At 36.1% G+C, this 25,128-nt stretch overlaps 1 protein-coding gene across 8 annotated transcripts in view; it reads right to left on the bottom strand.

The window, feature by feature from the left end:
- The window catches only part of LOC143022390 (intermembrane lipid transfer protein VPS13A-like), a 617,111-nt gene that overhangs the window by 27,476 nt on the left and 564,507 nt on the right, over window positions 1–25,128 (bottom strand). For 6 of the 8 annotated variants that reach the window (XM_076180547.1, XM_076180549.1, XM_076180550.1 and 3 more), the window contains one exon: window positions 14–140. The exons of the other annotated variants lie outside the window; for them this stretch is intronic. In XM_076180547.1, coding sequence (XP_076036662.1) covers window positions 14–140 — 127 coding nt within the window. The remainder of the gene's footprint in view (window positions 1–13; window positions 141–25,128) is intronic. 8 annotated transcript variants of the gene reach the window in all.

Genomic DNA, 25,128 nt, shown 5'->3' with positions numbered 1-25,128 from the left:
AGTTTTCACTCACTTGTCTGAGTACAAGTGTAATGGCATCCTGTGAGAGACTTGGCTGCTTGGCAAGGTTTTGGAGAGCTACCTGCCAGCCAACATCCCAACTTCCCCACATTCCACAACGTTCCAGCATGAAAATATGTCTGTAAGAAAATTTCATAGCAATCCTCATAAATGCAAAGCACATGACATCAATACATATACACATTCACAAAAATAAAGGCAAATATAATAAGAGTAAGTTCTGATGGTAGAGACCATAATAATAAATGTTGCCTTAAGTTTCAGTGACCAAAAATCCACAACCCCAAAGTGGCTGGCAATGGTCCATGGCCCTTCTATAGATCTCTAGGAAGGTACTATATCCAGCTGTCTGTGTTGTATTAATATGGAATAGCTTTTGTCTCCAACTTAGAATAATATGATGAGGGGAGCAATTGTTGGTTGTCAGCTTTCCTTATATGAAAAGATGGAGGAAATAGAGTTGAAACTGAGAGAGGAAGAGGGAAGGAGGAGAGGGAGAGAGAGAGATAGAGTGAGAGAGATTTAGAGGGAAAGGAAGAGAGAGAAAGTGATAGAGAGAGAATGAGAGTGTGATATATTTTGAACCCAGTCTGGACACAGCATCAGCCCCTCAAGGCTATACCTCCAGATGGAGATTAGGGTGTTGACAGGTTTGAAGATGGGCAACAGGAAAAATATTCTATTATCTATCCTACAGGACCATCACTAACAGGTACCAATCATTGGTTCCTGGAAGAGAGAATACTTATGGTAATATATTTTCATGTACATTGCTCTGAAATGGTAAAGCATCCCTAATGAAGATGATTTCTGAGAGTACCATTCTCTCATGGTATGTTCTGGCAGCTCTGCCAAGAGACTGATTAATTTCACAATGGAGGTAACTGGTCTCACTATACAGGAATGACATGAATAAATTATTTTGATCAGGATTATTTTGTTTTTGCAGAACACCATAGAACCATAATAGTGTGTTGCCTACTTTTGTCCTATGTACAACTTACTGTAAATTGCAGCATACAAATCAAGTTTTCAAGCCTAAAATTCTTTCCAAAAACTAGGAGTCAACTTGTATGGTGGGTATAAAATGCAAACCTTCACCACCAAGTTGTAAACAAGAGGGACATCACTCCTAACAATCACTGTACACCATTTACTGTACCTCCAGCAGGCTACCACAAATATATCCCACTAAAAACTGTTTGGTGAACATATTTGGCATACAACACAGAAATGAAAATAAAATAATACAACAGTACACAAATTCAGTATTCTATTAATGCTTCATTTAATGGTAGGTCTAAGTTTTGGGCCAGCAGCATACCTTATGTTTGGGAGTCGGCCTATATACTAGGCATAGGCCTAAGAATTTTCAGCTAAAATTCATGAGGTCAGTTTGTACCCAGGTCAACTTGTACAGCATAATTTACAGTATATACAACATTCTTTCACATGCCTTAGGTCTTGATATGTTTTTCTGATAACAGACAATTTCAAATTCTTAATTTCTTTAACAGCAATGAGATATTACAGATTACATACATCCTTATTATATATATATATATATATATATATATACATATATATATATATATATACACATATATATGTGTATATATATATACATTTATATATATATGTATATATATATATATATATGTATGTATGTATGTATATATATATATATATATATATATATATACGTATATATATGTATATACATATATATATATATATGGAGAAATAAAGAAAGATGAAGTGAAGGCAGTTGTTAAGATGATGAGAGTAGGTAAAGCACTTGGGTTGGATGGATGTCATGCAGAATGTCTAAAAAAACGAGGTACAGTGATGGTGGAAGGGCTGATGAGGTTACAATGTTTGTTTAAGAGAGGGTTGAGTGCTGGAGAACTGGAGGAGTGCCTGTATAGTTCCACTTTACAAGGAAGGGAAAAGGGGACAAGTGTGAGTGTAGTAGTTTCAGAGAGATCAGCTTGTTAAGTGTAGTTGGGAAGGCTTATGGGAGGGTCTTAATTGAGAGGATTAGGAGAGGAACAGAGGGATGATTGGTTAGGAACAGTGTGGATTTAGGACAGGCAGGGGTTGTGTCGATCAGAATTTTGTGGTAAGACAGATATGTGAGAAAGCTATAGGAAAAGTTAAGGATGTTTTTTGGGCTTTTATGGATCTGGAAAAGGCTTATGACAGGGTAGACAGGAAGGCACTGTGGGAGGTATTGCAGATATATGGGATAGGGGGAAAGTTGTTAAGAGCAGTCAAGATTTTTTTTGAGAGTAGTAGACAGATATGTGAGAAAGCTATAGGAAAAGTTAACCACTTCCATACGATGACGCCTACGTAGGGATCATGAGGAGCAAGTGGGTACGCGATGATGCCGACGTCGGCGTCTTGATTATATTTATTGTAGTCCTACCTACGTAACCTCCATTCTCTCTCAACTGGCTTCATCATATTTTCTATGGTTATCAAAATTCACGGGTGAAAGAGAACGAACTATTGAGCACTGACTTTATTTTTTATAATGCGATTATTATGACACAACATCGCACGTCGGGCAGCTAATGCTGCCAGACATGTGATGTGCCCCGGAGTGAAGAGGTTAAGGATGTTTTTAGGGCTTTTATGGATTTGGAAAAGGCTTATGAAAGGGTAGACAGGAAGGCACTGTGGGAGGCATTGCAGATATATGGGATAGGAGGAAAGCTGTTAAGAGCAGTCAAGAGTTTTTATGAGAGTAGTAGAGCTTGTGTTAGGATTAGAAATGGAGAGAGTGAGTGGTTTAAGGTAAAGGTGGGACTTTGTCAGGGATGTGTTATGTCGCCCTGGCTATTCAATTTATACATGGATGGGGTGGTGCGAGAGGTAAATGCAAGGGTAGTGGATAGGAGGAAAGCTGTTAAGAGCAGTCAAGAGTTTTTATGAGAGTAGTAGACAGATATATGAGAAAGCTATAGGAAAAGTTAAGGATTTTTTTTGGCTCTTATGGATCTGGAAAAGGCTTATGACAGGGTAGACAGGAAGGCACTGTGGGTGGTATTGTAGATATATGGGATAGGAGGAAAGCTGTTAAGAGCAGTCAAGAGTTTTTATGAGAGTAGTAGAGCTTGTGTTAGGATTAGAAATGGAGAGAGTGAGTGGTTTAAGGTAAAGGTGGGACTTCGTCAGGGATGTGTTATGTCGCCCTAGCTATTCAATCTATACATGGATGGGGTGGTGTGAGAGGTAAATGCAAGGGTAGTGGGTCAAAGATTGGAGATGGTTAAAGAAAATGGAGAAAAATGGGAGATGACACTGCATTTGTAGCAGGATCAGAGGGATTAAGGAAGCTAGTAAAAGAGTTTGGGAAGGTGTGTGAAAGAACGAAGTTGAAGATGAATGTGGGTAAAAGGTGATGAGATGTACAAGGGCAGAGAGTGGAAGTAGATTGTAAGCGAGTATTAAGGGAGAGAGACTGGAGGAAGTGGAGTTTATATACTTGGGTGTGAATGTGGCAGGAAAGGGAGAAGTGGAGGTGGAGGTAGAATGTAGATTGAGAGAAGCAAATAAAAGTCTTGGGGGATTAAACTGTGTAATGAGAAATAGACATTTGGGAATGGATGCTAAGAGGAAGTTGTATGAAGGAGTGATTGTGCCAACAGCACTGTACGGGGCAGAAACATGGAACATAAGAGAGGAAGAGAAAAGTTTGAATGTGATTTGAGATGAGGTGCCTGAGAAGGGGATTACTAGGCTGGATAGAGTGAGAAATGAGGAGGTGAGGAGGAGAGAGAGTGAGGGTGGAAAGGGAGTTGGGAGGTAAGGTTGAGGAAAGATGGTTTGGACACATGGAAAGAATGAATGAAGAAAGACTATTAAAAGAGGTGTGGAAGAGGCAGAAGTGGAATGAATGAATGTGAGAGGTCAACCTAGGATGAGATGGATGGATGGGGTAAAAGGGGCTTTGGAAAGAGGGGAATGTCTGCTGAGGAAGGATGGGAGAGGACAGAAGATAGGGGTGAATGGAGAATGGTTGTTCAGTTTGTTCCAGACATCAATCACTCTATGTGGGAAGTTATTCTTTTTCAGGTCTCTTCTATAAGTGTCCCTCTTTAGTTTCTTTTTATGTCCTCGTGTTCCTCTTATGTCCCACTTTAATAAGTCATCTCTATCAAGGATTTCCATCCCTTTCATAGTTCTCTAAATGGTCAATAAATCACCTCTTTCTCTTCTCTGTTCCAGTGTTGACAGATGTAGTTTCTCCAATCTTTGTTCATATGTCAGATTTGCCAGTGTAGGTGTCATTTTTGTTGCTACTCTTTGGATTCTTTCTAATTTTCTTATGTTCTTCTTTGTGTTAGATACCCACAATGCTGCGGCATATTCTAGTTTTGATCTTATCAGTGTAACCACTATTTTTTTAACCATCTTCTCGTCTATGTAGTCGAAGGCCACTTTCATTGATCTTCGTAAGTTAAAAGTCTCTCCAAATAATTTGTTGACGTGTTTGTCAGGTGTCAAGTCGCTTGAGATGATTACTCCCAGGTCCCTTTCTGAATTGACTTTTTTGACATCTGTTTCCAATTTTGTATTGACCCGATATTCTATTTTTGCTTTTTCCAAATTCTATTATGCTACATCTCTTAATGTGTAAGCTCACCTCACATTTCTGACTCCATTCCCATATTTTGTCTAGGTCTTCTTGCAGCGATCTGCAATCTTCTTCCGTTTTTACTCTCTTGAGTAATTTGGCATCGTCAGCAAAGAAGTTCATGTAACAATTTACTCCCTCATCCATATCATTTATATATATGGCAAACATTAAAGGAGCCAATACAGAGCCTTGCAGGACTCCACTTTTCACATCTTCCCAGTTCGAATTTTTGTCTATAAGTACCACTCATTTTTCTTCCAATTAAGAAGTCCTTCATCTAATCTAGCAGCTTACCCTGTATTCCTCATATTATTTCAATTTTTCTTATTAATTTCTTATGTGGTACCTTACCAAACGCCTTCTGCAAATCCAAGAAGGCGCAATCTACTCAGCCATCTCTTTCTTGTATCATCTCAATTAATCTCGAGTAAAAGCAAATTAGGTTTGTGGTACACGATCTTCCACCTCTAAAGCCAAATTGTTTAGGGTTTATTATTTTATTTTCCTCCAAGTGTTTGGTCCATTTATTTCTGATGACTTTTTCACATATTTTTGCTACTGTGCTTGTAAGGGATACAGGTCTGAAATTTGTAGGGTCTTCCCTATTCCCTCCTTTGTATATTGGTACTATGTTTCCATCTTTCCAATCTTGCGGTACCTTTCCTTCTTTGAGTGAGGAGTCTCTTATCTTGTATAGTTTGTCTTTCAGTATCCAATTTGCAATTCTGTCTGGTCCATGCAATTTCCTGACATCTAGGTTTTTTATTTGATCTCTTATTTCTTTTTGTGTTACCTTTATTTCTTCCATTTTGGGTGATCTTTCTTGTTTTCTCTCTTCCCAAAATTGTGAGCTCTCAATTGTAAAAACTGACCTGAAATGTCTGATCATGACTTCTGCCCTTTCTGTATCATGTACATATTCTATATCTCCTTCAAGCAATTTCACTATTTTGTGTTTATCTTTTAGTCTTTCATTTATATATCTGTAAAAGAGTTTGGGTTGATCCTTACATCTGTCTATAATATAATTTTCATAATTTCTTTTTTCTTTCCTGTGTACATTCACATATTTGTTCCTAAGTTTTTTATATGTTTGCCATTTCGATGTTTTTTTTTTTCTTTTTTCCATTTTTTCCAGGCTTTGTTTCTTCTGTCTCTAGCCTCGCTGCACCTTTTGTTATACCAACACTTTATATAAATATATTTTTGTTTCTTTTTTGGTACATATTTGTCAATTCCTTCCTTGTACTTTTCTTTGAATATGCTCCATTTGTTTTCCATCTTTATTTCCTCTTTGGAAAATTTGTCCCAGTTAGTGTTTTGGAAACATTTTCTTAGTTTTTCAAAATCCGTTTTATTGTACATTAATCTTCCTTCTCCTTGCTTATTGTTTCTATTTACATTGTTCTGTTCTTTTAATTCAAAATCTATTAGTATATGGTCACTCTTTGCAATTGGTGTTTTGTACTCCATTTTGTTCACAATATCTGGTTCAGAAGTTAATATTAAGTCTAGTTTTGTCGGTTCCTCATTGTTTCTATATCTAGTATTTTCCTTAACCCATTGAGTTAGGGTGTATTCGATGGTCATATCTAGTAGGATGTTGCTATCATTTCTTCCCAGATTATATCCTTTGCATTAAAATTGCCCATGATTACTGTTTCCATCCTCTTTTAGTAACTCATTTAGCACATTCAATGTGTCTTCCAGTAATTTAGAATGTTCGCTATCCAACCAAGCCTGTGTTTTTGGTGGTACATACACTACAACAAATTTTCTACCTTTCATCCAGTTGTTTACATTTTTGATCATAATTAGTTCTACATTGCCTTGGGCTTCATTTATCTTTGTCACATTTACACCTTTTTTGGTCAATATCATGACACTTCCTCCTTGCTTTTCTGTTCTATATTTCACCCAATGGTTGTATAGACCTTGTCCCACTATGCTTGTTGATATATTTCCTTTCAGTTTTGTCTACACAATTCCCATGATGTTAGGTTTTTCCATTTCTAGATAGTCATTTAGTTCACTGATTCCAGAGATCATGCCATCGATATTTGTGTATGCCACTTTTAGTTTCATATTATCCTTCCGTTTCTGGTTTAAGTTTCCATTTCTTTTATGTACAATTTTTTCAGTCTCAAGTCCAGCACTCTCCAAAAAAACTCGTTTTTTTCTGTCTCTGTTCTTTTCTCATTTCTGTCATTGGCTTCAATTCTGAGAGCTTTGTCTTTCTCTTTTTTCTCATAACTCATTTCCTTTTGTATCCATATATGTTTTAATTTCTCGCTGTTTGCCAATTTAACCGCTTTTGCTAATATCTCCTCTGCTATATTTGAGTTCTTAGTTTTATTTTCAGCAATCTATGTTGTTTTCCTTTTGAATATTTGCCTATTCTGTGAATTTCATCAATTTCTTTATCAAAACTCTGACCTTCATCCTGTATTTCTTTCAAAATTTCCTTAGTTATTTCCTTCTCCTCCTTTTCTCTCTGATATCTTTACATATCATGTTTTTCCTGGATACCATGGACCACAATGCACTTACCTTTGTATCTCTCACCCAATTTTCCTTTTCTTTAATCACTTTTATGACTGTTTCTTTTGTATTTTCCTCCATCTGTTTTTGTACTATTTCACTAAAGGATATTTTTTTATTTTCCTGTTCTTGTTTCCATTGATTTTTTATTTCAGTGAGGTCTATTTCTTTGATTGACTCTTCCACCTTTCCGGTCACTGCTTGTAATTGTTCTTTGACCTCCTTTTTCAATTCTTCATTTTTATTTTTCTCCCTCATTTTTCATTCTTTCGTTTGATCTTTTTAGGATTTCAATTTCACTCTTTAGGTCGCCTAATTCTTTGATCATTTGCTCATTACTCTTTCATAATTTAATCAATTCTCTAAGAACTGCTCAATAATCTAACCTTAAGTCTGTGATTTCTTCCATTAAATAATTTACTTCGCAATTCCTTAATTTACCTAGTTGTAATATACGGGAGGGGAGCTATGCTCATGGTGACCTGTCTTTGTATCTCTCCGCATCAAATTTTATCTTAAAATCTTGTATAGTGTTTGCACATACTGTTTTGTTGTCTAATTTGTTCCATATATTAATTGCTCTGTGTGGGAAACTGTTCCTTTTCAATTTTTTCTATAACTATCTTTTTTCAGTTTTTTTCCGTCTCCTCTTGTTTTACCGTTGTCCCACATTAACAGGTGTTCCTGTCTAAAACTTCCATTCCTTTCATTATTCTGTAGATAGTCAGCAAATCTCCTCTTTATCTTCTTTGTTCCAGAGTTGGTAGGTTCAGTTTGGATCGTCTTTGCTCATATGTTAGTTCGGCGAGAGACGGTGCTAGTTTGGTTGTCGCTCTTTGTAATCTTTCTAGTTTCTTAATATTCTTTTTGGTACTGGGTGTCCAAAGTGATGTTGCGTACACAAGTTTTGGTCTTAATAGTGTAGTTAGTATTTTCTTTATCATTTCTTCATCCATATAAGTAAATGCCACTTTGATTGACCTCAATAAGTTGTAGGTTTCTCCGAATATTTTATTTATATGCTTATCAGGTTTCATGTCCATTCCAATCATCACTCCAAGATCTTTTTCCGAGTTTGCTTTTTTTATTTTTTCTTCTCCAATTCTGTAATCTTTTGATATTCTGTTTTTACTCTCTCCAAATTCCATTATACTGCATTTCTTTATATTAAATTTCACTTCCCACTTTTGAGTCCAATTCCATATCATGTCCAGATCTTGTTGCAATGAGTTGCAGTCTTCTTCTGTTTTTACCTTAAGTAATTTTGCATCATCTGCAAAAAAATTCATATAGCACTCCACGCCTTCATTCATGTCATTAATGTATACGGCGAACATGATCGGGGCCACTACTGATCCTTGCGGGACACCGCTTTTTACTTCTTCCCAGTTGGAAATTTTTTCTCTAATTACAACTCTCATTTTCCTCCCAATCAGGAAGTCTTTCATCCATTCCAATAATTTTCCTCTGATGCCACCCTTTGATTCTATCTTATTTATTAATTTCCTATGAGGTACCTTATCGAATGCCTTTTGCAGGTCCAGAAAAGCACAGTCCGCCCATCCATCTCTTTCTTGTATTATGTCTACTAATCTTGAGTAAAAGCAGATCGGATTTGTTGTACATGATCTCCCTTGTCTGAATCCAAATTGATTTGGGTTCAGTATAGATTATTCTTCCAGGTATTTAACCCATCTGTTTTTGACAATTCTTTCACAAATGTTTGCTATTGTGCTTGTTAGTGAGACCGGTCTGTAGTTAGATGGATCTTCTTTATCACCTCCCTTATAAATTGGTACAATGTTTGCCTTTTCCCAGTCCAATGGTACTTTTCCTTCTTTAAGTGAGGATTTAATTATATTATATATTTTGTCAGTTAATTCTTCCATACATTCCTTCAGTATCCAGTTTGTAATTCTGTCTGGGCCATGTGATTTTCTGACATCAAGGGTTTTAATTTGATCACTGATTTCTTTTTGTGTTATGTTTATTTCTTTCATTGCTGGGGATAATTCTCTCTCTCTATCTACACTGTTAGGCAAGTTTTCTATTGTGAATACTGATCTGAAGTGGTTGTTCATAATTTCAGCCATTTCCAGTTCTTCTGTATATTCCTTTTTATCTTGGCGCATTTTTTCTATTTCTTGTTTGTTTTTCAGTTTTCCATTTACATATTTGTAAAATAGTTTGGGTTCGTCCTTACATTTGTCTATTATCTTTTTTTCATAATTCCTCTTTTCATCTCTGCGGATTTTTACATATTCATTTCTTAGTTTGATGTACGTTTGCCATTTGCTTTGTTTCTTATCTCTTTTCCACTTTTTCCAAGCTTTGTCTCTTTTTTCCTTAGCTTCACTACATCTTTTGTTGTACCAGCTCTTTATGTATACCTTTTCCATTTTTTGTGGTACATATTTGTTCACTCCTTCATTATAATTTTTTTTTAATATGTTTCATTTTTCTTCAATCCCTGTATCTTCGTTTTGGAATTTTTCCCAGTTTGCATTGCGAAAGAATGTTTTAAGTTTTCCAAAGTTTTTGTTATACATAGGTCTTCCTATTCTATGTTTATCATTTTTGCTTTGGTCCATTTGTTCTTTCAATTCCATTTCTATTAGTACGTGGTCACTTTTTCCTATCGGAGTTTTATAATAAATTTTTTCAATAATCTTAGGTTCTGTCGTTAATATTAAGTCCAATTTTGAGGGTTCTTCTTTTCCTCTGTATCTAGTATTTTCTTTAATCCACTGGATCATTGTGTATTCAATGGTCAAGTCAAGGAGTACATTGCCCCAGTGTTTCTCTCCCCCCTTCACTGTCATTTCTTCCCAGCATATTTTTTTTAAATTAAAGTCACCCATAATTACTGTATTTCCTCCATCTTTCAGTGTTTCAATTAATTCATCTTTTGTATCTTCTAGTAACTCGGAATGATCCCTTTCTGTCCAGGCTTGTGTTTTAGGAGGTACATATACCACTGCAAATTTTCTTTTCTTCATTTGTTTACTTTCGACTTGTACTATAATTGATTCTACATTGTTTTTTTCTTCAGTTATTTTTGTTACAATCAAATCTTTCTTGGTCAATATTAGAACTCCTCCGCCCTGTTTGTTCTTTCTATTCTTTGTCCAACAGTTGTATACACCTTGTCCCACAGTGTGGGGTGTTAGGGTATACTTTAATTTGGTTTCTACAATTCCCATTATGTCTGGTTCTTCTGAGACTAGATAATTGTTTAATTCATTTATTCCTGAGATTATTCCATCTATATTTGTATAAGCTATTTTTAGTTTCTTTTCTCCTCCTCCCCTTCTGTCTTCTTTGTTTCCATTTTCCCTATATATCTTTTTCTGAGCCTCATGTCTATCACTCTCCAAAAAAACTCCTCCTTTTCTTTTTCAGTTCTATTCTAATTCTTTTCATTCGCCTCATTCCTAAGTTCTTTTTCTTTCTCTTTTCCTTCTTCACTCATTTCTTTTTTATCCATATATTTTTGTACTGTTTGCTATTTGCTAATCTTATTGTTCTAGATAATATTTCTTCTGCACTTGATTGCCATCTAAGTTTAACTTTTAGTGGTCTATACTGTTTATCTTTAGAGTACCTGCCCATTCTATGGGTTTCCTCGATTTCTTGGTCCCAGCCTAACTCATCTGTTAGTAACTCTTTTAGTATTTCTTTGGCAATCTCTTTTTCTTCCTTTTCCCTCTGATATCTTGGTACATTGTGTTTTTCTTTAATGCCATAGATTACTATACACCTTTTTCTATCCACTGTGTCCCTAAATAGGTTACTTTTCTCTTTAATAATCTGAATTATAGTTTCTTTGGTATTATCTTTTACTTGTTGTTCCATTATTTTCTTTAGGGATATTTCATGACTTTCCTGTTCAATTTTCCACTGTTTTTTGATCTCCTGTAGGTCATTCTCCTTGATTTTTTCTTCCACCTTTTCAGTTACTTCCTTCATTTGACTTTTAATTTCTCGTTTCAGAGCCTCATTCCTACTATTATCCTCACTTTTCAGCCTCTCATTATCACCCTTAAGCTGTTTTAATTCCCTATTCAACTCGTCCATCTCCCTATTGTTCTCTTCGTTAGCTTTTCTTAGGTTTGATACTTCCTGGTACATTATCTTGTATTCGCTTTTAAGCTCTAATAGTTCATCTACAATGTCATTTAAATCTCTATTCCTCATTATATTCCTGTATCTGGGTTCTCTATCCATCTGTACTCTAAGTAATCCATTGCCTTCTCTTTCAAAACCGGAAAATCTACTTACGTCTAACCTTTGGTATTCTCTAGGTGTTGATACGAAGCATGATTTTTTTTCTTACTACCCCTAATGGTGTTTAAGATTCTTATTTCTTCCAGGCTTCTTTTAGTTGAGTCTTTAGCTTTAGTGGTTTCCATTTTGAAAAAAAGTTAAGCAGAGATACAATTACGACCTACATCATTTCACCACGAATACACAGCCCCTGATACACCGTATATATACAACAAGGCTGACGCTGTTCGTTTCCAATTTCTTGTTTATATTTTCGCTCGTAAGCCAGCGCTCCAAAAATATGTGCTGCTACGTTCGTGTCCATGGCCGCATTACTATATCTGATATCTCTATCTATGTCTAAGCTATTGACTATTTCACCTGGGTTTCTTTGAAATCCTGAAAAACTTTTATTTTCCCACCTTTGATTTTTCCTTGGTGTGTCTATGAGACAGTGTCTTTTGGGGATCACACCTCTTGGCCTTTCCACTATACCTACATCTAATCCTCTCCTAGTTGGTTCATTTGTTATTTTTTCTTCTTTCTCTTTCTCAATTATGCCAAAACTATACCCACTTCAAGAACTGGAAAACTTTACCGGTCACTTCAAGTACCATAGCTTACTCATTGCGTACAATAACAACAATAGGTTCCTTCGTTTTCGGTGATAAACTGCTAGATTGGCATACTCAACGCAGCACTTCCTTTCGCTTCGGTGTCTGGAACATGTATGGATGATGCTGTGATACATAAGGTGGAGTGGGTGGGGGATGGAGGGTGAGGGAGTATGTGTGAGAAATAAACTGATGCAGCCTGAAGGGATTTCTCCCACTCTTCTCCTTTTCTGCATGAGGGGACAGAGAGGGGAATCGCCAATATAACGTAGTGACCTTGCTGTGGATGTGCTGTCTCTTGCAACACTTCTTCTGACCCAGGACAGTGGGCGAGATGCAGGGATGAACTATCATCCATGAGGTGCCAAAATAAGAGGGAGGGAAGAGGGTGGAGGGGAGTGGTATATGTTAGGGATGGAATGGGTGGGAGTGGTTTTTATTCCTTTGTTTTTTGGCTATCTCCCTTATAAGGGGAAAAAAAAACTTTGGTATATTTACCTAGTTGTATTTTATGGGAAGGGGAGCTATGCTCGTGGTGTCCCATCTTCATATCTCATTTTATCAAACCTGTTTTTAAATTCTTGTATTGTTTTTGCACACACCACATTTTCATCTAATTTGTTCCAAATGCCTATTATCCCATGGAGAAAGCTTTTCTTTTTCAGGTCTCTTCTATAATTGTCTTTCTTGATTTTCTTTCCATGTCCTCTTGTATCTCTACTATCCCATTTTATTAGATCCTCTCTATCAATAATTTTCATGCCTTTCATGATTCTATAAATAGTTATCAAGTATCCTCTCTCTCTTCTTTGCTCTAATGTCTGTAGTTCGAGTTTTGCCAGCCTCTCCTCACATGATAGTTCTAAGAGTGTTGGTGCCAATTTCGTAATTGCTCTTTGTATTCTTTCAAGTCTTGTTATACATTTTTTTGTACTTGGTGACCACGTCGTTGCTGCATACTCCAATTTTGGTCTTATCAAAGTGACTAGTATTTTATTCACTGTTTCTTCATCCAGGTATGTAAATGCCACTTTGACTGATCTTATTAAATTATAAGTTTCTCAGGGGACATATTATTCATAATAATGACTCTCAGGTCCTTCTCTTTTTCCATTTTTTTAATTTCTTCCTCTCCCAATGTATATGATCCCACTATTCTTTTTTTTTGCTTCTTCCAAATTCCATTATACTACACTTCTTAATGTTGAATTCCATCTCCCACTTCCTACTCCATTCCCATACTTTACTGAGATCACTCTCCAGCGACTCACAATCTTCTTTGATGCTCACTTTTTTCAACATTTTTGGATCATCTGTGAAGAAGCTCATATAACTTTCAATTCCTTCATCCATATCATTAATATATATAGCAAACATTATTGGGGTCAGTACTGTTCCTTGTGGAACTCCACTAATCACCTCATCCCAATTGGAATGTTTGTCTCTTATCACCACTCTCATTTTCCATTCATGCAAGAAGTCTTCCATCCATTTCAGTAGTTTGCCCTGTATTCCTCCTGCAGTTTCTAATTTCTTTAGCAATTTCTCATGTGGCACCTTATCAAAAGCTTTTTTCAGGTCTAGAAAGGCACAGTCAGCCCATCCAACTTTTTCTTGTATTATATCTCTTAGTCTTGAATACAAACACATTAAGTTTGTGACACATGATCTTCCTTGTCTAAATCCAAACTGCCTTGGATTTAGTACGTTATTTTTTTTCCAAATGCTTTACCCATCAAATTTTGATCATTCTTTCACAAATTTTAGCTATCGTACTTGTAAGAGAGACCGATCTATAGTTTGTAGGATCTTCTTTGTTTCTCCCCTTATATATTGGTACTATATTTGCTCTTTTCCACTCTTCTGGAACTGTTCCTTCCTTCAATGAACTGCTTATTAGACTATCTACTTTGTCTGTTAGTTCATTCCTGCATTCTCTCAAAATCCAGTTTGCCATTTCGTCTGGACCATGCAATTTTCTAACATCGAGATTACTCAAGTGATTCATTATTTCATTCTTTGTTACTTATATCTCTTTCATAAGGGGGACTTTCCACTCCCACTCGACATCTCTAATTTGTATGTTCTCCCTAAACACTGATTAAAAATGCTTGTTCATAATTTCTGCCATTTCTATTTCCTCTTTGTATTCTATTCCTAATTCTTGTTTGTTTTTCAGTTTGTTGTTTACAAATCTATAAAATAGTTTTGGTTGATCTTTACATTTTTCTATGACATACTTTTCGTATTTTCTATTTTCTTCTCTGCGCACTTGTACATATTCATTTCTATAACCAGTATATATTTTCCATTTTTCAGTTTTTTTTTGTATTTCCTCCATTTTATCCATGCTTTATACCTTTTATCTTTTAACTCGCTACATCTTTTGTTGTACCAACATTCTACATATCCTTTTCCTTGTTTTTTGTCTTGGAACATACTTTTCCACTCCTTCCTTATAAATTTTTGTCAAGATTTTCCATTTCTCTTCTACTGTTGTTTCCACTTTGTATATCCTTTCCAGTCTGCTTTTTGAAAATTTTCTCATTTAATCAAAATTTGTTTTTCCATACATCATTCTTCCCTTTCTATACTGTTCATTTTTTCCCATGTATTTTTCTTCATTTAGTTCCAGTTCAACTAATATGTGGTCACTTTTACTTAGTAGTGTCTTATATTCAATCTTGTCCACTATTTCAGGTTATGATGTGATTATTAGGTCTAGTCTCGATGGCTCTTACTCATTTCTATACCTAGTATTCTCTTGTATCCATTGTGTTATTGTATGCTCTATAATCATATCAAGTAGTACATTTCCCCATAGGTCATCTCCACCCTTCACTATCATCTCTTCTCAGCAGATTTCTTTACAATTAAAGTCACCCATTATAACTATTCTTCCTCTATCTTCCATTATCTTATCTAGTGTTATCCTTGTGTCTTCTAACATATTCTTGTGTTGTCTCTCTTTACACAAAGCCATTTTAGGAGGCACATATTTTACCACAAACTTCCTGCTCTTCTTGTCTCTGTCATTTATTTTCATCATAACCATCTCCACTCTATTCTTTCCATATGTAACATTCCTCACATTTATATCCTTAGTCAAGAACATAACTCCACTTATTTACCTAGTTGTATTTACCTAGTTGTATTTTGCGGGAAGGGGAGCTATGCTCGTGTTGTCCCGCCATTGTATCTCGCAGTGTCTAGTTTGTTTTTAAACTCATGAATGGTTTTTGCGCATACTATTTCATTATCCAGTTTGTTCCAAGTGTCCAAAACTCTATGTGGAAAACTGTTTTTCTTCAGTTCTCTTCTATAGCTATGTTTTTTTATTTTCTTACCATGTCCTCTTGTGTTTCTTTTGTCCCAGATAAGTAAGTTCTCTCTATCAATTATCTCTGTGCCTTTCATGATTCTGTAGATGGTCAATAGGTCACCTCTCTCTCTTCTTTGCTCCAGTGTCGGTAATTCCAGTTTAGCCAATCTCTCCTCGTATGATAGGTTTGCAAGTGCAGGTGCCATTTTTGTAGCTGCTCTTTGGATTCTTTCTATTTTCTTTATATTCTTTTTGGTACTGGGGGACCACAATGTCGCCGCATACTCTAATCTAGGCCTTATCAATGTAACCAATATTTTTTTTATCATGTCTTCGTCCAAGTATGTAAATGCCACTTTTATTGATCTCAGCAAGTTGTAAGTCTCCTCGACAATTTTGTTAATCTGTATATCATAGGACAAGTCGTTCGTGATAATTACACCCAAATCTTTTTCGGATCCTACTTTCTTTACTTCCTTGGTTCCAATTGTATATTTTCCTGATATTCTATTTTTGCTTTTTCCAAACTCCATTATGCTACACTTCTTAGTATTAAAGTCCACTTCCCATTTCTGACTCCAGTTCCATACCCTATTTAGGTCTTCTTGCAGTGCTTCACAGTCCTCATCAGTTTCTACTTTCCTTAACAGTTTGGCGTCATCAGCAAAGAAGCTCATGTAGGAGTTCACGTCCTCGTCCATGTCATTCATATAGATAGCAAACATTATTGGTGCCAGTACAAATCCTTGCGGTACTCCACTGATCACCTCTTTCCAATCTGAATATTTTTCTCTGAGCACTACTCTCATCTTTCTACCAATCAGAAAGTCCTCTATCCATTTTAGTAGGTTTCCTTGTATTCCTCCTATGTGTTCCAGTTTTTTTAGTAATTGTCTGTGTGGTACTTTGTCAAAGGCTAGTCTAGGAATGCACAATCAGCCCATGTATGTATTTACCTAGTTGTATTTTGCGGGAAGGGGAGCTATGCTCGTGTTGTCCCGCCTTTGTATCTTGCAGTGTCTAGTTTGTTTTTAAACTCATGAATGGTTTTTGCGCATACTATTTCATTGTCCAGTTTGTTCCAAGTGTCCAAAACTCTATGAGGAAAACTGTTTTTTTTTCAGTTCTCTTCTATAGCTATGTTTTTTTATTTTCTTTCCATGTCCTCTTGTGTTTCTTTTGTCCCAGTTAAGTAAGTTCTCACTATCGAGTACCTCTGTGCCTTTCATGATTCTGTAGATGGTCAATAGGTCACCTCTCTCTCTTCTTTGCTCCAGTGTCGGTAACTCCAGTTTAGCCAATCTCTCTTCGTATGATAGGTTTGCAAGTGCAGGTGCCATTTTTGTAGCTGCTCTTTGGATTCTTTCTATTTTCTTTATATTCTTTTTGGTACTGGGGGACCACAATGTCGCTGCATACTCTAATCTAGGCCTTATCAATGTAACCAATATTTTTTTCATCATGTCTTCGTCCAAGTATGTAAACGCCACTTTTATTGATCTTAGCAAGTTGTAAGTCTCCCCGACAATTTTGTTAATCTGTATATCATAGGACAAGTCGTTCGTGATAATTACTCCCAAATCTTTTTCGGATCCTACTTTCTTTACTTCTTTGGTTCCAATTGTATATTTTCCTGATATTCTGTTTTTGCTTTTTCCAAACTCCATTATGCTACACTTCTTCGTATTAAAGTCCACTTCCCATTTCTGACTCCAGTTCCATACCCTATTTAGGTCTTCTTGCAGTGCTTCACAGTCCTCATCAGTTTCTATTTTCCTTAGCAGTTTGGCGTCATCGGCAAAGAAGCTCATGTAGCAGTTCACGTCCTCATCCATGTCATTCATATAGATAGCAAACATTATTGGTGCCAGCACAGATCCTTGCGGTACTCCACTGATCACCTCTTTCCAGTCTGAATATTTTTCTCTGAGCACTACTCTCATCTTTCTACCAGTCAGAAAGTCCTCTATCCATTTTAGTAGGTTTCCCTGTATTCCTCCTATGTGTTCCAGTTTTTTTAGTAGTTTTCTGTGTGGTACTTTGTCAAAGGCTTTTTGCAAGTCTAGGAATGCACAATCAGCCCATCCATTTCTTTCTTGCACTATGTCTATTAGTCTTGAGTAAAAGCATATTAAGTTTGTGGAGCATGATCTTCCTTGTCTGAATCCGAATTGTCTTGGGTTTAATATGTCATTGTCTTCCAGATGTTTTACCCATCTATTCTTGATTATTTTCTCACAAATTTTGGCAATGGTGCTTGTTAGTGATACTGGCCTATAGTTGGTGGGTTCTTCTTTGTTTCCTCCTTTGTGTATTGGTACAATGTTAGCGTTTTTCCAGTCCTCGGGTATCTTTCCTTCTTTGAGTGAGCTGTTTATTAAGATGTGTATTTTGTCTGTTAGTTCTTCTTTGCACTCCTTTAGAATCCAATTTGCAATACCGTCCGGGCCATGTGATTTTCTGACATCCAGCCTTGATAAATGTTCTGATATTTCCTTTAGTGATGCTGTAAACTCATTCATGAGGGGAGATTTCTTGTTTTTGTCTATGTCGCAATTCGGTATTTTCTCTCTGGTGAAAACAGATTTAAAGTGATTGTTCATGACTTCGGCCATCTCTAAATCTTCTGTGTATTCTATGTTTCCTTGGCATAGTTTCACCAATTCCTGTTTGTTTTTAAGTTTACCATTCACATACCGATAGAATAGTTTGGGTTGCTCTTTGCATTTGTCTATAATATCCTTCTCATGGTTCCTTTTCTCCTCTCTTCTCACATTAACATACTCATTTCTATAGTTAACATAAATTTGCCATTTGCTTTGTTTTTTGTCTTTTCTCCACTTTTTCCAAGCTTTGTCCCTTCTGTCTTTTGCCTCACTGCATCTTTTGTTGAACCAACATTTAATGTACTCTCTCTCTCGCTTTTGTCTTGGTACATGCCTGTTTACCCCTTCATTGTAGTTTTCCATCAATATATTCCATTTCTCTTCCACTGCTGTTTCTTCCCTGTAAAATATTTCCCAGTTTGCATTCCGGAAGAATGTCTTTAGTTTTGTAAAGTCTGTTTTGTTGTACCTCAGTCTTCCTTTCCTATGCTTTTCGTTCCTCTCTATGTCTATTTCTTCCTTTAGTATAGTTTCGATGAGTACATGGTCACTCTTTCCAATTGGTGTCTCATACTGGACTTTATGCACTATTTCAGGCTCTGTTGTAAATATTAGATCTAGTTTCGATGGCTCTTCATTATTTCTGTACCTTGTGTTTTCATGGACCCATTGGGTCATTGTGTACTCCATGGTCATATCTAGCAGTACATTGCCCCACGAGTCATCTCCTCCTTGCACTGTCATGCTGTCCCAACAAATTTCTTTGCAATTGAAGTCCCCCATAACTACCAGATTACCCTTACCCATTAGTATCTCATTGAGTGATTTTCTTGTGTCATCTAGCATTTTTTTATGTTCAATTTCTTTCCAAGCGCTTGTATGTATGTATGTGTGTGTGTATATATACATACATTTGTATATTTATATGTATGTATATGTATATATACATATATATACTTATGTATATTTAAATGTATATGTAGATGTATATATATATATATATATATATATATACATATATATATATATATATATATGTACACATATATCTAGAAGGGAGTGGATGGGGATGAGGGGAGGGAGAGTGGTTATGTATTTACCTAATTATAGTATACAGGAAAGGAGCAATGCTTGTTGGGTCACGTCTCCTATTCTCTAATTTTCTAACATACCTAGACTTAAATTCTTTTATGGTTCCAATTTGATTCATATTTTTGACTTCCAATTATCATATTTAGATTAGAACCCCTGTATTGTCTGAGCTTGGGCTATATTACCTTCTAAACTATTCCACATATTTATACATCTATATGGAAAACTGTATTTCTTCACATCCTTTGACATGCAGTCTTTCTTAATTTACTTCCATGACCTTTTAAACCCTCCCATCTCTAATCAGGAGATCTCTTCTATCAATGCAAGCTAACCCATTAAGTGACCTGAACACTGTAATCATGTCACATGAAGCAGACACGGTTGAAAAAGGATGTGCCAGAACAAACGCTCTCAGCCGCTAGCTAGTGATTCACAAACGAACGACTTGAAAATGGACCTAGTTGTTTACATAGATATGGTGTAGTGAAAGTGAAAGCTCACTGGGACCAAAATTTAAATGTCTTTGTATCTCCATTTTATTTATTAATTTATTTTCCTTTTATTATCTTTTTTTTTTATTGTTCTTTAAAAAAAAAAAAAAAATGGAAAGAAGCGAAGAAACTCCAAGAGACAAAGAACCAGCGAAGAGATGCTTAGAAGAAAGTAGAATTGAGACTCCACTAGGTGTCATTTGAAAGAAGACATTAACCTCTTCACTCCGGGGCACATCACACTTCTGGCAGCATTAGCTGCCAGGCGTGCGATGTTGCGACATAATAATCGCATTATAAAAAATAAAGTCACTGCTCAATCGCTCGTTCTCTTTCACCCGTGAATTTTGATAACCATAGAAAATATGATGAAGCCAGTTTAGAGAGAATGAGGGTCATGCAGGTACGACTACAATAGATATAATCAAGATGCCAACGTCGGCATCATCTCATACCCACTTGCTCCTCATGACGCCTATGTAGGCGTCACCATATGGAAGTGGTTAATGACATGAATGAAGGCGTGGAGTGCTATATGAATTTCTTTGCAGATGATGCAAAATTACTAAAGAAGGTAAAAACGGAAGAGGACTGCAACTCATTGCAACAAGATCTGGACATGATATCGAATTGGACTCAAAAGTGGGAAGTAAAATTTAATATAAAGAAATGCAGTATAATGGAATTTGGAAAGAGTAAAAACAGAATATCAAAAGATTACAGAATTGGGGAAGAAAAAAAAAAAAAAAAGCAAACTCGGAAAAAGATCTTGGAGTGATGATTGGAAAGGACATGAAACCTGATAAGCATATAAATAAAATATTCAGAGAAACCTACAACTTATTGAGGTCAATCAAAGTGGCATTTGCTTATATGGATGAAGAAATGATAAAGAAAATACTAACTACACTATTAAGACCAAAACTTGTGTACGCAGCATCACTTTGGACACCCAGTACCAAAAAGAATATTAAGAAACTAGAAAGATTACAAAGAGCAACAACCAAACTAGCACCGACTCTCGCCGAACTAACATATGAGCAAAAACTGTCCAAATTGAATCTACCAACTCTGGAATAAAGAAGAGAAAGAGGAGATTTGCTGACTATCTACAGAATAATGAAAGGAGTGGAAGTTTTAGACAGGAACGACTTGTTAGTGTGGGACAACAGTAAAACGAGAGGACACGGAAAAAAACTTGAAAAAAGATAGTTATAGGAAAAACTTGAAATGGAATAGTTTCCCACACAGAGCAATAAATACATGGAACAAATTAGACAACAAAACAGTATGTGCAAACACTATACAAGATTTTAAGATAAAATTTGATGCGGAGAGATACAAAGACGGGTCACCACGAGCATAGATCCCCTCCTGTATATTACAACTAGGTAAATGTCTCACACACCAAGGGAATACCAAAGGTCTGAAAGAGTTTTTTTTTTTTTTTTTTTTTTTAGGTTTGAAGGGGAAGGAAATATTTTGCATAGAGGATTAGAAATAGATAGAGAACCCAGGTATAGAAATATAATGAGAAATAGAGATATTAATGACATTTTGGATAATTTAATAGAACTCAAAAGTGAGTACAAAACAATGTACAAAGAAGTATCTATGGTAAGGAAAGCCAATGAGAATAATAGGGAGATAGAGGACTTAAAAAAGCAATTAAATAAATTAAAGGCAGAAAATTAAAGGTTGAAAAGTGAAGACACAAATAGGAATGAGGCATTAAAAAAGGAGATAAAAGATCAAATGCAAGAAGTGACTTACAGGATATAAATAGTGGAAAGTTGAACAAGAATGTCAAAAGTTATCCCTTAAAGAAATAATGGAGCAACAGGTCAAGGAAAATAACAAGGAAACGGTGATCCAAGTATTTAAAGAGAAAGGCAACTTAGTTAGGGACACAGTGGATAAAAAAAGATGCACTGTAATCTATGGCATTAACCCCTTCCATACGGTGCCGCACACGTAGGCATCATGAGGAGCAAGTGGATTCGCGACCCTGCCATATCGGCGTCTTGATTATATTTATTGTAGTCGCCCCTGTGTTTTTACATTCTCTCAAATGTGCCCTGAATCCCATTCTCTGTGGTTTTCAAAATTCGCGGGTGAAAGAGAGAACGATCGATATAAGCGGTGACTATATTTTATGATGCGAGTATTATTACGACACGTCGTACGGCTGGCATTGGCTGCTGCCCGCGAGATTTAAGTTCCGTACTGAAGTGGTTAAAGAGAAGCATGATATACCTAGATATCAGGGGGAAAAGGAGAAAGAGATTGCTAAGGAAATTCTGAAAAAATTACAAGCGGAAGGACAAGGCTTGGATAGAGAAATCGAAGAGACCTATAGGACGGGCAGATACTCTAAAGAAAAACGATACAGGCCACTGAAAGTAAAGCTTAGATTTCAAACAATTGCAGAGGAAGTACTATCCAGAACGAAATTAGCAAATAGTGAACATTACAAAAATATATGGATTAAAAAAAAAAAAAAAATGAGTGAGGAAGAAAAGGAAAAAGAAAAAGAACTTAGAAACGAAGCGAATGAAAAAACGAAAAGAGAACTGAAACTGAAAAAAAAAAAAAAAAAATGGTTTGGAGAGTGGTGGATCTGAGGCTGAGAAAATGGTATATTTACCTAGTTGTATTTTGCGGGAAGGGGAGCTATGCTCGTAGTGTCCCGCCTTTGTATCTCGCAGTGTCTAGTTTGCTTTCAAACTCATGAATGGTTTTTGCGCATACTAATTCATTGTCCAGTTTGTGTCCATTACTCTATGTGGAAAACTGTTTTTCTTCAGTTCTCCACTGTAGCTATGTTTTTTGATTTTCTTTCCATGTCCTCTTCTGTTTCTCTTGTCCCAGTTTAGTAAGTCATCTCTATCGAGTATCTCTGCCTTTCATGATTCTGTAGATGGTCAGTAGGTCACCTCTCTCTCTTCTTTGCTCCAGCGTCAATAACTCCAGTTTAGCCAATCTCTCCTCACATGATAGGTTTGCAAGTGCAGGTGCCATTTTTGTTGCTGCTCTCTGGATTCTTTCTATTTTCTTTATATTCTTTTTGGTACTGGGAGACCACAATGTTGCTGCATACTCTAGTCTAGGCCTTATCAATGTAACCAATATTTTCTTATCATGTCTTCGCCCAAGTATGCAAATGCCACTTTTATTGATCTTAGCAAGTTGTAAGCCTCCCCGATAATTTTGTTAATCTGTTTATCACAGGACAAGTCGTTTGTGATAATTACCCCCAAATCTTTTTCAGATCCTGCCTTCTGTACCTCCTTGGTTCCAATTGTATATTTTCCTGATATTCTGTTTTTGCTTTTTCCAATCTCCATTATGCTACACTTCTTAGTATTAAAGTCCACTTCCCATTTCTGACTCCAGTTCCATACCTTATTCAGGTCTTCCTGCAGTGCTTCGCAGTCCTTATCAGTTTCTACTTTCCTTAACAGTTCGGTGTCGTCTAAAAAGAAGCTCATGTAACATTTCACATCCTCGCCCATGTCATTCATATAAATAGCAAACATTATTGGTGCCAATACAGATCCTTGCGGTACTCCACTGATCACTTCTTTCCAATCTGAATATTTTTCTCTGAGCACTACTCTCATCTTTCTACCAGTAAGGAAGTCCTCTATCCATTTTAGTAGGTTCCCTTGTATTCCTCCTATGTGTTCCAGTTGTTTTCAGTAATTTTCTGTGTGGTACTTTGTCAAAAGCTTTTTGCAAGTCTAGGAAGGCACAATCAGCCCATCCATTTCTTTCTTGCACTATGTCTATTAGTCTTGAGTAGAAGCATATTAAGTTTGTGGTGCATGATCTTCCTTGTCTGAACCCAAATTGTCTTGGGTTTAATATGTTGTTATCTTCCAGATGTTTTACCCATCTATTCTTGATGATTTTCTCACAAATTTTGGCTATAGTGCTTGTTAGTGATACTGGCCTGTAGTTGGTGGGTTCTTCCTTGTTTCCTCCTTTATATATTGGTACAATGTTAGCATTTTTCCAGTCTTTAGGTATCTTTCCTTCTTTGAGTGAGCTATTTATCATGTGTATTTTGTCCATTAGTTCTTCTTTGCATTCCTTTAGAATCCAATTTGCAATTCCATCAGGGCCATGTGATTTTCTGATGTCAAGGTTTGATAGGTGTTCTGATATTTTGTTGTTGTTGTAAACTCACTCATGGGGGGGAGATCGATTTTTATTATATTTGTCCCAATTTTGTACTTTCTCTCTGGTGAAGACAGATTAAAAAGTGATTGTTCATGACTTCGCCCATTTCTAATGCTTCGGTGTATTCTATATTCCCTTGGCATAGTTTCACCATTTCCTACTTGTTTTTAAGTTTACCATTCACATATTGATAGAATAGTTTGGGTTGCTCTTTGCATTTATCTATAATATCCTTTTCATGGTTCCTTTTCTCCTCTCTACTCACTTTAACATACTCATTTCTATAGTTTATATAAATTTGCCATTTACTAGGTTTTATATCTTTTCTCCACCTTTTCCAAGCTTTGTCCCTTCTGTCTTTTGCCTCACTGCATCTTTTGTTGAACCAACATTTAATGTACACTCTCTTTCTTTTGTCTTGGTACATGCCTGTTTCCGCCTTCATTGTAATTTTCCAACAAGATATTCCATTTCTCTTCCACTTTTGTCTCTTCCATGTAGAATTTTTCCCAGTTTGCATTCCGGAAGAATATCTTTAGTTTTGCAAAGTCTGTTTTGTTGTACATCAATCTTCCTTTCCTATGCTTTTCATTTCTCTCCTTGCCTATTTCTTCCTTTAGTACAGTTTCGATGAGTATATGGTCACTCTTTCCAATTGGTGTCTTGTAATGAATTTTGTCCACAATTTCAGGTTCTGTTGTAAATATTAAATCTAGTTTTGATGGCTCTTCATTGCTTCTGTATCTGGTGTTTTCACTGACCCATTGGGTCATTGTGTATTCCATGGTCATGTCCAGCAGTGCATTACCCCATAAGTCGTCTCCTCCTCGCACTGTCATGTTTTCCCAACAAATTTCTTTGCAATTGAAGTCTCCCATAATTACCAGATTACCCCTGCCCATTAGTATCTCATTTAGTGATTTCCTTGTATCTTCTAGCATTTTTGTATGTTCATTCTCTTTCCAAGCGTTAATTTTTGGGGGCACATAGGTCACCACAAACTTTCTACTTTTCATTTTTTGTCTTCGACTTTTAACATGATCAGTTCCACATTACCTTTGCCTTCCGCAATTTCTGTCACGTTTAAGTCTTTCTTGGCCAAGAACATGATTTCTCCTCCCTGTTTTTTATCCAGTAATTATATAGTCATTGTCCAATATCAATGGATGGTATTTCACCTCTTAGTTTAGTCTCTACAATTCCCATTATGTCTGGTTTTTCTTCTAGCAGGTAATCATTGAGTTCGTTCAGACCTGAAATTAATCCATCAATGTTAGTATAGGCCACTTTTAATTTTCTTCTTTCTCCATTTTTTTTCTGCCTTTGGTTTGTTCGTTTT

Source organism: Oratosquilla oratoria, chromosome 44 (genome assembly GCF_046742065.1).
Source record: "Oratosquilla oratoria isolate Oo_2021 chromosome 44, ASM4674206v1, whole genome shotgun sequence".
NCBI lineage: Eukaryota > Metazoa > Arthropoda > Malacostraca > Stomatopoda > Squillidae > Oratosquilla > Oratosquilla oratoria.
This window is presented reverse-complemented; position numbering and strand designations above follow the sequence as displayed.